Source organism: Triturus cristatus, chromosome 2_1 (genome assembly GCF_964204655.1).
Source record: "Triturus cristatus chromosome 2_1, aTriCri1.1, whole genome shotgun sequence".
Classification (NCBI taxonomy): Eukaryota; Metazoa; Chordata; class Amphibia; order Caudata; family Salamandridae; genus Triturus; species Triturus cristatus.
Genome location: NC_140581.1, coordinates 376,422,710 through 376,437,211, shown reverse-complemented (window position 1 = coordinate 376,437,211; position 14,502 = coordinate 376,422,710). Strand labels below are relative to the sequence as shown.

At 50.7% G+C, this 14,502-nt stretch overlaps 1 protein-coding gene across 9 annotated transcripts in view; it reads left to right on the top strand.

Annotated features, from left to right (window-relative positions):
• The window catches only part of MIER3 (MIER family member 3), a 242,296-nt gene that overhangs the window by 178,197 nt on the left and 49,597 nt on the right, over positions 1-14,502 (top strand). For all 9 annotated transcript variants that reach the window (XM_085631370.1, XM_085631374.1, XM_085631376.1 and 6 more), the window contains one exon: positions 2,833-2,960. In XM_085631370.1, coding sequence (XP_085487496.1) covers positions 2,833-2,960 — 128 coding nt within the window. The remainder of the gene's footprint in view (positions 1-2,832; positions 2,961-14,502) is intronic.

Here is a 14,502-nt window from a genome sequence, read left to right as displayed (position 1 = left end):
TTTGTACCCCCAATTGGAACCTCTCTAGCCACCTCTAAGTCCCTTGTAAAAGGTACCATGGGCACTGTGACCATGGAAGGCCTCTAGCGCTGCAACACATATTGTTCCACCCTTAGAAGTTCTGTACCTTAAAACACACACACTGCCATTGCACACACACTGCCATTGCAGGCTGCATGTTTTGGTGCAGAGAAAAGTGAAGAGTCAGCATGGCTCACATACCGGGGTGCCATGCCTACAACCCACTGCTTATAATATAGGTAAGACACCCCTCTAGCTGGGTGCACTATATCACTGGTGAGGGTACATTTGCATGAGCACTGTACCCCTATAGTGTCTAAGTCCACTCTTAGGCATTGTAAGTGCATCAAAGCCATAAAAAGTATATGGTCTGGGAGTTTGTCATCACAAACTCCACAGCACCATAATGGCTTTTCTGAATTCTGGGAAGTTTGTAGCAAACATCTCAGCATAATAAACCCACACTGATGCCAGTGTGGGATTTTTTATACCTTGCACTCAGAGGGCATTTTAGAGATAAACACCAGTCTACCACAACAAGACATGTTTCTGGACCCCTGGGGTAGGAGCCTTTGCTCCCTAGGCCCAGAAACAAAGCCCTTCCTGGGGGGAGGTGGTAACACCTCCCCCAGGTCAGGAAGAGCCATCTGTATCAGGGGAGCTTCAAAGGCCTTGCCGCCTTTGTAACGCGACCCCCAGCCTCTCCTATTATCAGGAGCAGGCCCCCTTCCTGTCTCACCCCCTTTTTGGCAGGATGACAGGCGGCAAAACAATTTGAACAGCCCAGAAGGTGTGCCCACCTCTGTCGACCTCTCTTCCCTCCCCCCCCCCCCCTCCTCCCCTCACGTAGGGGCGGCGTGTTGAAGCGCACTCTTCAGTGCCCACCATCTTGCAGATGACAGGCAATTTTTAGGCATTTTGCCCACTCCCCCACATGGGGTTGAGCTCACCAAGGCCCTCAAGACCCCTAAAATGCCCCCTAAATACAGTATCTAGGGGGCAGCCCTGAACCAACAAGGGAAATTCCCTCAACCTACGAAGAAGAACGAAAGAAGATGCCCAGCAAAGGAGACTGCAGAGAAGAACTGACTTGGCCCCAGGCCTACCGGCCCAATGTATTTTCCAGAGATCCTGCGCCAAACGTTGCCTTGTCCTGCAGCCAGCGACCTCCATAATCCCTGGGAGGACTGACTGCCTTCAGCAAAGACCGGATCGCCTATGAACAGCATCTCTGTTCAAAAGAATCACTAAAGAAAGACTCTGAGCCTGTTGAGAACAAAGAAACCCGACGCCTGGAACGACCACTGCACTCGACGCCTCCAGCCCGAATCTGAGTGACCCACTGGTCCCAGCGAGGTCCCCCAGCGCTCCAGAGTCCGAGTCCACGGTGGGTTGACCCTTCCAGGACTTCCGGCGTCAGCCTCTGCACAGAGACCGTCCCCCTCCCCACCCCCCCGCCCCAGCCGCGAGTGGCCCGGTAAGGGGAAATCCGACCTGAATAGACACCCCTGAATCCGGCAGCCGTGCGCCCCGGAGAATTGGCCTGAGGTGAACCTACGGTTCGAGCCCTCCAACTTACCTGCCCTGCTGTTGGTTACTCCCGGAAGACTTCCTGGACCGAGCCTGCAGCCAAAACCAAAAACCAGCAACTCCCATTGAAAACAGGGAACCGAATGCCAAATCAGCACCCTGCACACAGCCACCCCAGTGCCGCTGTGGGTGCACTCTGTATGCTATCTTGAATCCCCCTTTCCCTTGAGCTAAACCCTAGGAGCTTTGCTCTCACATCCAAGTGGTGTACTCTTGAGCGACCAAGCCACCAACCAGAGGCCCCTATACCCCATTCGGATAATATGGAGGCCTCAGCATGCAGCACCCGGCCGCCCTAGTGCCTCTGAGGGTGCTTCTTGAATGCATCCTCGACCATTGGGGAACCCTTTTTCTAAACTCAGAAACTCAACCCTCAAGACAATTTTCTTTCCTGCAAAACGATAGCCTCATTTTTCTCCATAGGATTGCAATGACTATTTTCCTCTGAAAACTTTGAGGGTGTTTTGTATGGAAACTTAAGAAACTGTGTTTTTATAAAAACAGTTTTACTCACCTTTTATCCAGGAAATGTCCATGTGATATTTAGGCATATCACACTGAGTAGAAAAAGTAATCTAAAAAGTAACTTAAAATAGTTGCAAAGTAACTACAAAGTAATTTCAACTGTTTCTGAACCTTTGACCTACCTGTAACTGCATTCAACTGCATTACATGAGAAAAATGTTATTTTACTTACCTGCACCAAGTCTGGCTTGGTTCTAAAAATGAAATACAACAACGAAATATTTTTATTCAAAACAGTTGGTCAGTGTTCAGTCTTAGTGTTTGAAATCATTCCTTGCCTGAGTGTGTACAGTTAATGCTTAACACTACCCTCTGATAAAGCCTTACTGCTTGCACACTACCACAAATTAAGAGTATGGTATTATCTACTTTAACCTCTATAAGCCTTCGGGAATCCACTGGACTGTGTGCACACTATACCGTACTTTGGTATAGTATATACAGAACCAACTTCCTACAGCTACCATTTAAGAAAGGATAGTCCTATTGATGACCACATTTGACAAAACGTCCATCCTATAGTATGGTTTGCCTGTTCTCTTGCAGAAGTGGGCTTTAAAATTCAGTAATTGTGAATGTTTAAAAATTGCCCGAAAGTCAGTCTTTTGTTTAGCATTCTGAAGTGCAAGATGTGCCTCTTTTGAAGTAAAGCCTAGCCTCTTCTCTTGAAATGTAAATGTTGCTTTTTTATAACAGGTGGTTTCCAGAACTGTTGCAGAATGTGTTTCGTTTTATTATATGTGGAAGAAATCAGAGCGTTATGATTATTTTGCTCAGCAAACAAGATTTGGAAAGAAGAGGTATAACCACCATCCAGGTGTAACGTAAGTATGAAATAATTCCACTGAAAATATTAGTGACTTGCCATACAGTAGTTAACATAAAGGTGGAGTGTGCCTTTCCATTAAATGTATTTCATTTTATTATTCAGTATTTGTTGGTAAAGCAGTCCTCTGCACTGGTAAGCTTTCCTGCTGTGTATGTTTTCTCCGATAAACTGCGGTCTACAACTACATTTGAGGTTTGCTCTTAGCCTTATAGCTAACATGTATCCACATACCCTCAATCATTTTGAGTTGCTTCTCATTCACCCAGTGTGACTGGCCAGAAATGTAGCTTTTTCTTTACACAAAGTTTGACAGCCCAAACTACACTCTTGTGGGGGTCTGCATAGCATGGGACACTTGTAAGGACTGACCAAAGGGTCATGTTCTGTTCCTACAATTTACCTGATTAGTTTTTTTGTAGAAATATGTGAACATTATGCCTTATTAAGTTTTAGGGTGTTCGAGGCATGTGGGCTGCTGAATTCATATCTGTGCATAGATCGCCGCCTAGTGTTGGGTCCGGATGTTTGCACGTTGTTGTCCTGGAAGAGTCTTCGAAGTATCCTGAGATAGGTGACTCCTCCCCTGAGCTACAGTGCGCATGGGCATCCTCTCCATCCTCAGATTGTTTTTTTCCGCCATTGGGTTCGGATGTGCTTATCTTGACTCAAGTTAGGAAAATCTAGTTTCAGGCCAAAAGGCCTTTAGTTTTCGACGGTACTGTTTCCGATCGGTATCGACAGTTTACAGACTAGTTTCGCGATTTTAACAACTTTTCGGATCCATTCAATCCGACCATCGACTGAACTTCGACGATGGAATCGAGGACCCCATTCAAGCGGTGTCCTGTTTGCCACGCCAAATACCCCCATATCGACGTCCATCCGGTGTGTAACAAATGCCTCTCACCGGATCATGACGAATCGAAATGCATTGCCTGTGCCCGATTCCGATCCAAGAAGACTCTACGGAATCGACGAGCCGCGCGACTGGAAGCGCAGCAAGCGGCACCGGCCCCGGCCAACATCTTCAGCACCGAGGACGAAGATGTCGAAAGCGTGGAAAATACACCCTCCAGCCCCACTTCCGAACACGGTTCCCGATCGGAAGATGTCGAAGAAGAGCTTTTTCACAGGGAAGAAGCCGACGATGAGGTAGGAGACTACGATGAGGCCTTAGGGGCCGAAGAAGGTAGCTCCGGTAAGGAGCAAGGCCTACCCGTCCAAATGGAGGATATCCCAATGGGTCAGTCGACGGCTCCGGTCGAGGGATCGCCTTCGGGCCTTACCCAAGACCAATCCCGCAGTTCCTCGGCCCCGCCACGGACATTCAGCAAGAGCCATTGTCACCTAAAAAGACTGGTTTCCCTGCCACGAAACCGAAACCACTCATCGCACCGGTTCAACAGAAACCGAAACCGAAAGTGAAACTGACACTGGTCGGCTCGAGGACCACCACACCTTCGACGGCAGCCAAACCCGTCGGCTCCGACCGCACCAAACGGGACTTCGGTGCCGAACTCGCTGCAGCCGATGTCGGCGCCGACCCAAAACGGAAATCTATCGGTACCGTCAAAGCACCGAGGCCCCCGGCACCGAAAAAATCGGCACCAGCCATCAAGGTGAAAATGGCCACTGCATCGCTATCCACCTCGAAGGCAGCGACTAAGGTACATTCATCGACGCCGTCGTCGGCTCCTACCCCTCCTCGGCTCTGACCCGGTGACTTCGAAGAAGTCCACACCTGCCGATACGGAACCTATCGGCGCCAAAGAACCATCAGCGTTCCAGGTGCAACAAGTGGCAGCGTCCTTGAAACGCATCAGGGAAAAGGCAGCCCTCCAGACCTCGTCGGGCTCCAAACCGAAACGGGCACAGAAGGCACCTTCGGCACCAGCCAACATCACCTTTGGTCTGCCGCCATCCACGGCGCCGAAAATGTTCCAGATCAGAACCCGCGTCACACAGACAAGGTCCCCATCTACCGAACACTCGACTACTGGGACATCGCCGTCCCACTTCATCGACGCCGACACCGGCAGGCTTATGCTCCAAAAGCGGAAGATCACTTCAGGGCACGCTTTGGGCTCTTATAGGATCCCGCTAAAACAAAAAATGCCGGCGGAATCGGAACCAGTTCTTTATGAACGCATCCACACCTCTTACACAGATCCATCATTCTCTCCAACGCACTCCGACACGGCTGCAGTGGAGGACTACATGGGTGACGACACCATCTACCCCGAAGACATGGACCCTGAGGGCCAGCAAGACCCTGATCAGGTCTGGGATGACCCCGTAGAGCCTGGTGCTGCCCTGGTTACACAGGACACGCAACTTTATGGCGCAAAAACGTCCCCTACAGAGGACACTGCTGCATTCAACGCCCTCATTGAACGTGCCGCAGCCAATCATGGAGTGCAACTCCACTCAGACACTATCGAGGACGATTTCTTGGTGGACACTTTCGCATCCTCAGAGAGGACTGTTAAAACTCTGCCCATGTTAAAGGGTGTCCTAAAGCCAGCAAAGGACATTTTCAAAGAAACCACCAGGGTCATAAACCCCAGGATCGAGAAAAAATACAAACCCGCACCTGGGGACCCCACGTACATTAGGAGCCAGTTGCCTCTGGACTCCATTGTAGTTGCCAATGCTCGCAAACGAGCACACTCGCAGACAACTGGTGGTGCTCCTCCCCCGGACAAAGAGTCCAAGGTTCTAGAAACCTCCGGCAAACGGATTGCAGCCCAGGCAGCAAACATATGGCGCATCGCCAATACACAGGCCCTCCTAGCTCGCTACGACCGTCCACACTATGACACATTAGAGACCCTACTCCAACACCTGCCAGAGGAGTACAAAGAGGCAGCGGAGCTCCTCATCAGGGAGGGACAACTGCTCACAAACGCATCCATCAAGTGTGCACTGGATGCCGCAGACACAGCTGCAAGGGCAATTAACACTAGCGTCATGCTACGACGACACGCCTGGTTACGAATCTCCGGATTCAAACCTGAAGTCCAAAATAACATCCTCAATCAGCCGGTCAACCCCGACTACTTATTTGGACCGGAGGTTGACACCACCTTAGAAAAGATAAAAAAAGACACGGACACTGCGAAGTCAATGGGGGCTCTGCAAACGCAGACTTTTCGTAGTGGCTCCTTTCGTCGCCCCGGAAATAGAGGTGCAGGTAGAGGACAGGGGGCACAACAAACCTACAATAAAGGGGGCACACAGGGTTCCTACGATAAAAACACCCGAGGTGGATATCGTGGCTCCAGCACCAAGGGCAGAGGACGTGGTTACGGCAATACCAGGTCCTCCCCCAAGAACAAACAGTGACGCCCTCTCCCTTCCCCCCGACCACATAACACCTGTCGGGGGGAGACTCCAGCGGTTCCTGTCCACGTGGAATTCCATCACCACAGACAGGTGGGTCAAAGATGTTATCCAACACTGTTACTGTCTCGAACTAACCGCCACTCCACCCACCATACCGCCAAGGCACCGTCCTATGTCCTCAGAGCACTTAGCGTTATTACAGCAGGAGGTGCTAAGTATGCTGCAAAAAGGCGCAATAGAGGTTGTGCCAGTACACCAGCAGGGAACAGGGGTGTACTCTCTCTACTTCTTAATACCAAAAAAGGACGGGTCACTCAGACCTATTCTAGACCTGAGACCCCTCAACCACTACATTCTCTCAGAGCATTTTCACATGCTCACCCTGCAGCAGGTTCTCCCACTCCTCAGACAGGGAGATTTCCTAGCCACGCTGGACCTCAAAGATGCGTATTTCCACATACCCATACACCCGTCACACAGAAAATATCTACGGTTCACCATTCAGGGTCAGCACTATCAATTCAAAGTCCTCCCCTTCGGAGTAACAACAGCACCCAGAGTTTTCACAAAGTGCCTAGCTACCGTGGCTGCACATCTACGGAGGCAACACATTCAAGTCTACCCTTACCTGGACGACTGGCTTGTTCAGGCAAAGTCAGCCCAGCAATGTGCCAGCCACATGTCCCGCACCATTCAGCTCCTTCAGACTCTGGGATTCTCACTAAATTACCCAAAATCACATCTCCAACCCGCACACGTACAACAGTACCTAGGTGCGACCATAAACACTCTGGCAGCCACAGCTCAGCCAAATTTAGTGAGGATCAGCAGCATGCAAATGCTGATTTCCAAGTTCAAACCCCAACACTCCCTTCCTGCGCGAGTGTTCATGCAGTTGATAGGCATGATGGCCTCCTGCATTTTCATAGTCCCACACGCGAGACTACATATGCGCCCACTTCAGGAGTGCTTAGCACGTCAGTGGAATCAGGCTCAAGGACAGTTGAAAGACCTAGTGTTGGTGAGCGGTCGGGCATACAACTCTCTGCATTGGTGGAATCCACAAAACCTTTGCAAGGGCCGACCGTTCCAAGAGCCTGTTCCCCAAATAATACTGACAGCGGACGCGTCTCTCCAGGGATGGGGAGCTCATGTACTCAATTACACAGTGCAGGGACTATGGACAACACAACAAAAGAAGATGCACATCAACCTTCTGGAACTGTTGGCAATCTTCCTAGCCATGAAGGCATTCAAAGTACATCTGTGCAACAAGGTCGTGTTGATCCGGACGGACAACATGACTGCCATGTACTACATACAGAAGCAGGGAGGAACACACACTCCACAGTTGTCTCATCTGGCTCAGAGCATGTGGAAGTGGGCCATTCAGAGGAACATATTCCTCATGGCGGAACACCTCCCAGGCAAGGACAACCAGATGGCGGATCTGCTCAGCAGACACAGCCACCAAATGCACGAGTGGGAGTTACACCCATCAGTACTCCAACCGTACTTCCAGCAGTGGGGTCATCCAGAGATAGACCTATTCGCGACAAGCGAAAACGCAAAATGCCAAAGCTTTGCCGCCAGGTTCCCACATCCACAGTCGCAGGGCAATGCGATATGGATGAACTGGTCAGGCAGATTTGCGTACGCTTTTCCCCCAGCGCCATTGATACCGCTGGTGGCACGCAAACTGCGACAGCACTCACTGACACTCATCCTGGTTGCTCCAACATGGGCACGCCAGCCATGGTACACAACCTCTCTGGAACTTTCCGTGGTCCCGCATCAAAGGCTGCGGATCAAACCCGCGCTTTTGACGCAGAACCATGGAGAAATTCAGCACCCAGATCCGCAACAGCTGAACCTGGCAATCTGGCTCCTGAAATCCTAGAGTTTGGCTACCTAAACCTGCCACCTGACTGTATGGAGATCATTAAGGAGGCCAGGAGACCCACTACCAGGGCTTGCTATGCAGCTAAATGGAAGAGGTTTGTCATTTATTGCAACAACAGTGACATTAACCCGCTCGACGCATCCATTCAAAATATAATCTGTTACCTCTTACACCTATACCGATGCAATCTGGCATACACCTCAATACGTGTCCACTTGACCGCAATAGCAGCCTATCTCCAGAACAGGCAGCACCTCTCTTTATTCAGAGTGCCTGCCATCAAAGCTTTCTTGGAGGGACTTAAACGAGTAATTCCCCCAAGACACCCACCAGCACCGGTGTGGAACCTCAACTTGGTCCTCACCCGACTGATGGGTCCACCCTTCGAACCTCTCCACTCATGTGAGATTCAATTCCTCACCTGGAAAGTAGCTTTCCTAGTGGCAATCACTTCGTTAAGAAGAGTTAGTGAACTCCAGGCACTAGCCATTCATACAGGTTCACGCAAACAGGGTCGTACTACGTACCAACCCCAAATTCATGCCCAAAGTAATATCGCAGTTCCACATGAATCAAACTATTGAACTGCCTGTTTTCTTTCAAATTCCACAGAATGTAGCTGAGAGAATGCTCCATACACTAGATGTAAAGAGAGCCCTCATGTACTATATAGACAGAACTAAGGTCTTTAGGAAGACAAAACAACTTTTCGTTGCCTTTTCTCCACAGCACAAGGGCAACGCCATTTCCAAAGCAGGTATAGCCAGATGGATCGTTAAATGTATTCAAATTTGCTATCAAAAGGCTAAACGCACATTAACGATTCCCCCACGAGCCCACTCAACACGTAAGTTAGGGGCGTCCATGGCTTTCCTGGGAAACATTCCTTTACAGGAAATATGTAGAGCAGCCACATGGTCCACTATACATACATTTACCAAACACTACTGTGTAGATGTACACTCAAAACAGCAGGCAGCTGTAGGACAGGCTGTTCTCAAAACTCTTTTTCAGACCGCTGCAGCTGGCACTGGTAGCCGCCGCTAATCGGAGGTACTGCTATGTATTCTATGCACAGATATGAATTCAGCAGCCCACATGCCTCGAACTGAATATGCTACTTACCAGTATGCATCTGTTCTTGGCATGTAGGGCTGCTGACCTTCATATCGCCCACCCTCCTCCCCGGTGCCTGTAGCAGCTGCAGCTCTCAGAATTACTGTATAGCATGGTCATCACTTTCTGTATCTACTCCATCACTGCCACAATGGCGAAAAACAATCTGAGGATGGAGAGGATGCCCATGCGCACTGTAGTCCAGGGGAGGAGTCACCTATCTCAGAATACTTCGAAGACTCTTCCAGGACAACAACGTGCAAACATCCGGACCCAACACTAGGCGGAGATCTATGCACAGATATGAATGTCAGCAGCCCTACATGCCAAGAACAGATGCATACTGGTAAGTAGCATATTCAATATTAAAGTAAGTTTCACAAAAGAAACACTGGGCTGGATAGTAATTACTGTGTATGTTCATGGCTTTTGAGTTCCGAGTATCTGCTCCCACATTACCTTCTTGAGAAGCTTAGGACAGCTCACCTTGCTACCACTGAAGTTGAAGTTCAGGTGCTTTAGGGTGTATACTTGGTGTTGATTTTGCAGAATCATAGTCCGTCCCTAGGAAAAGAGATAAAAGGCTTTGCCCTATGATGGTTAGGTCTCACTACCTCTTCTTCCCCAGTGGACCCCCTGAACAGATTTCGACACATACCGAGTGAGGCAGCAGTAAAGGCAACTGAATTGATTGGCCTGGTTGTGGATTCCTGCTTCTTTACCACTTTTCTGTTTATCTGGAAATACACTACATGAGTGGAGTCTGGGCAGTGCCTGGGTGGACTTTCCCCTTTAAATTGCTTTGGACTAACCTTTGTGCCCCAAAATGCCTCATAAGCAAAAGAAGAAAAAGCAAGTGAAGAAAGGCAAGAAGGGCTTCTATTCACACTCCACCCCGTCCCATAATCGAGAATGACACAGATTTACGATTGGCCATTCTGACCCTGCAGAATCAGTGATGGGGAACATGGAACCGCAGGCCATGGAGTTGAGCCAGAAGGCTGCATTTTGGGCTATGGTGCGTTTGCTGTGAATGCTGCTCTGGCAGTTCAGGACTGTGCCATCACTTCAGTGCTAGAGATGAAGCAGGAGGCGGAGTGATTGGACGTTCCTGGGGGGGCCCACTACATCAGGATCTTAAGTGTTTCACCCTCCGTGGGTGAATGCTTAAATACATTTTTGAGAAATTTCCTGAGCGAACAGATCTTTGCGGATGGTCCTAAGTCTGCATTCGCAAAGAGCTGAGGGTTACCTATCAGGAGTTCGAACGCAAAGATGCCGGGTCCCAGGTCTGTCATCTTAGAACTTGGTGAGCCCTCTCAGGAAGAAGAGAGTAGCTACCAAACAAACGTACTTTGGTCTCTGGAGATGCAAAATTATTTTCCCAGATCTGAATTATGCAGCCAGGAAGAGTATGGAAGAGCTACTATAGATGAAGAGGGAAATGCTGTATATTAATATAGATGCTTCAATTTGATTCCCAGCCATGCTCCATGCGTTATACAAAGACTACACTTTACACAGTCCACAACGGTTAGAGCCTTAATAGATAGTAGGATGTCTAGAAGTAACCCAGGGGCCCAAAAGGCTCCAGTGCTTGAGCATTTTGGGTTGCACTCTTTGGAGAGTGGTGATACTGTGAGAAAGTGGCGTCTGTCTTGCATGGTATGCCCCAACTTTTTGCTGAATTGCTGAATGTACTTTGACTGAGTGTTCCCTGGACTCCTGCCAATCAGGTGCCCAGGGCCTATGTTCCTTCCCTAAAAACCTCAAACCCAAATTGGCAAACCCTGGCCACATGTCAGCCCCTGGTAAATGGTACCCTAGGTACCCAGGGCCTTGTGACCAGGGAAGGCCTCTAAGGGCTGCAGCACTCATTGTGCCACCCTTAGAGTCCCTGTACCCTAACACACACACACACTGCCCTTGCAGGCTGTGTCTGGGTACAAGACAAAACAAAGAGTCGACATGGCACACATCCCTGTGTGCCATGCCCACCACCTACACTGCCCTGGCATATATCAGCCACCCCTCTAGCTGGGTGCCCTATGCCAGTGGTGTGGGCACAGGAGCATGAGCCATGTGCCCCTACAGTACCCAGGTCCATTCCTGGGCACTGTAAGTACAGTGCTGCCATTTAAGAGTACATGGTGCTGAGAGCTCGTCAAACACAAACTCCACAGCACCATAATGGCAACACTGAAGACTGAGAACTTTGGTATCAAACTTCTCAGCACATTAAACCCGCACTGATGTCAGTGTGGGATTTAATGTACCAAGCACCACAGAGGGCATCTTAGAGATGCCCCCTGAAACCTAACCTACAATCCACGTCTAGTCTGGGAGGCTGCCTAGGCTGCCACACAGCAGACTTGTTGCTGGACCCCTGGGTAGGAGAGCTCCTGCTCTCCTGGGCCGGCAACAATGCACATCCTGGGCGAGGTGCTAGGTCTCCTCCCCCAGGATGGACAGGCGGAAGCTTCAAAGTCATGCCTCTGTGAGCTTCCCCAGGCCACTTGCAGCCCCCACTAACCCCAAATAAGGACAGGGGATGTGCCAGCCTGCCAACCCCACCCCTCAGGTGGGGGAGGCGAGGTGAAGCACATCTCCAGACGCTCGCCATCTTGAAGATGGGAGGCCATGCCCAATCAGGACTAGGCTACTCTCCCCCTCCCACAGGAGAGTGGCAGAATAGGGGGTGTATCCACCCCAGGACAGGGACCCATTGGTCCCTGCCCTTTACCTACCTGTAACGCCCCTAAATCTAGTATTTAGGGGCACCCTGAACCTTCCTTCCTCAGATTACAGATTCCAAAATACAAAGAAGAGCAAGAAGAAAGAAGACCTGCCGTGCAGCTGCTAAGAAGAGGAAGACACCAACTACTTTGGCCCCAGCCCTACCGGCCTGTCGACCCTCGAACCTGCTCCTGCTACATCCCGGCACCTCTTGTGGCCAGCAACATCACAAACTCTGGAGGACCTGGCTACCTTTTGGCTCTAAGCAGCTGGGACTCCCATGAGCAGAGGCTCTGCTTAAAACCAGCTTCTAATTCCTGGCATCAGCCCGGAACCGCAAACCCTGCACACTCTGCACCCGCAAGCCTGGCCTGTGCCGGAGTGAACAAAGACCACGAGGACGACCCCCCGGCGACTGTGACCCCAAGTCCTGCACCCAAGTACTTCCCTCGATGCTCCTGACGATGCCTGCAGCCTCAGAACCAGGTACCCCCCCAACCGCGATCAACAGAGGGTAAGATTTCCTGACACCAAAAGGCACCCCGGCGCCCTGCAGCCCCATGTGCCCAACTCCTGGGTACCTACCTTTCCTCCAACTACCCAACTTACCTCTCGAAGTGGGGGTGGCACCTGAAGAATCTTCGTCCCCGAGCTTGCAGCCTTTTTTCAACCAGGCGCTTTCCCATTGAAATCAATTGAGCGCCCGAAGGCTCAAAAGCACCCTGCACCCAGCCACCCGAGTGGCCCTGGCAGTGTAACCTCTACACCTATCTACTGCCCCATTTGCCCTGAGCAAGTGACCAGGAGCCCAGCTCCCACAGCCGCGTGGCCTGCTAGTCAGCAGCCACCAACCAAGGCCCCCCTGCCTCCCGTAGGATAACATTGGGCCTAACTCACTCTGCAACCGGCTGCCCCTGTGAAGCTGAGGGTGTAACAACTGTACTTACCTAACCCTGGTAGACCCCTGAGTCTGTGCCCAGAACCTTAACTCTGCCAGTCGAGTACTTACCCAAAAGCCGATAACTCAATGTTCGAGGCATATGAGCTGCAGATCACATACTAAGGATAAGATCGCCATCTGGTGTTGGGCTCGGATGATTGCAGGTTGTTTTTTTCCGCCATTGGGTTCGGATGAACTTTTTTCCGCTCCAGCAGAAAACTTCTAGCAATCAAAACAACTCTCAAAAATTTAAAACTAGACGTCGAAATCCACATCGGACCGGATCCGGACGCGGCTGATGGAAAGGACACCCTTTAAAAATTGCCCCCAATGTGGAGCAAAGTTTCCTCATAGTGATCACCACGAGGTCTGTAATTTGTGCCTCTCACCAGACCACAACGAATCCAGCTGTCCAGCCTGCGCCGCATGCCGTTCGAAGAAAACTATCCGGGACCGAAGAGCTCGACGCCATATCATGGCCAAGCCGGTTCCGGAACCAGAAGACATCTTTTCACAGGATGTCCCTGACGACGACTCCGAAGACCTCCAGATCGTGTCCGAGGTCGCCGATTCTGATCCGGGGCAGCCTGTGAGTACCAGCTCCATTACCCCAACCCCACCAAAAAAGACATTGGTCAAGACTCTGCGAGCTGGGCCCATTCGCGATCCAAAATCATCTTCAGAAGCCCCGCCCTCGGGCCCGGCTCTGAAGAAAAGTAAGCCTGCAGGTGGCTCGGGCTCGAGCAAACCTCATATTATTGTGCCTATAATACCTTCGGCACCGTAGCAGGCTCCGAGACTGAAATCTCCATCGGCTCCGAAACGTCACTCGGCACCGAAGTCTCCACCGGTACCGAAACGTTCTTCGGCGCCAAGGTCTCCACCGGCACCGAAAGGCTCGTCGGCACCGAAAGGTTCTTCGGCACCGAAAAATCCACCGGAACCGAAACGTTCTTCCGCACCCAAAACATCCTCGGTGCCAAAAAAAAGTCCATAAAGAACCCGTCTATCTCACAAAATCAAGATCGGAACCAAAAAAGTCGGCGCCAAAGCCGCCTTCGGACACTGAGGAACTTTTTCGGCCAGATCCAAAGCAAAAACGGATTTATATAAATCCGAAAACTGGACATGTCACAGCGGTGCACTACAAGAAAAGGAAGCTGGACACAACACCTCCTCCAGCTCCTCCAAAGAAGGACTGTGCCACTTCGCCCATACGTCCTTCCTCTCCTACATTACCTCCTATCCCATCCCCCCCACCCCCACCGCCTTCACCTCTACCATCTCCTTCTCACACACCACCTCCACAGGATGATGATGATTTAGGGGGAGGAGGAGACCCAGATTTCTTTAATGATCCCACTGATCCTACTGATCCCTTTACACTCCCGGACACAGCACCAGTAGATGACTGGACTTACCCCATGCCTGATATGCCTGACCCCACTCCATACCCCTCAAAACCCTCCCCTCCTGATGACCATTTAGGGTTTGGTC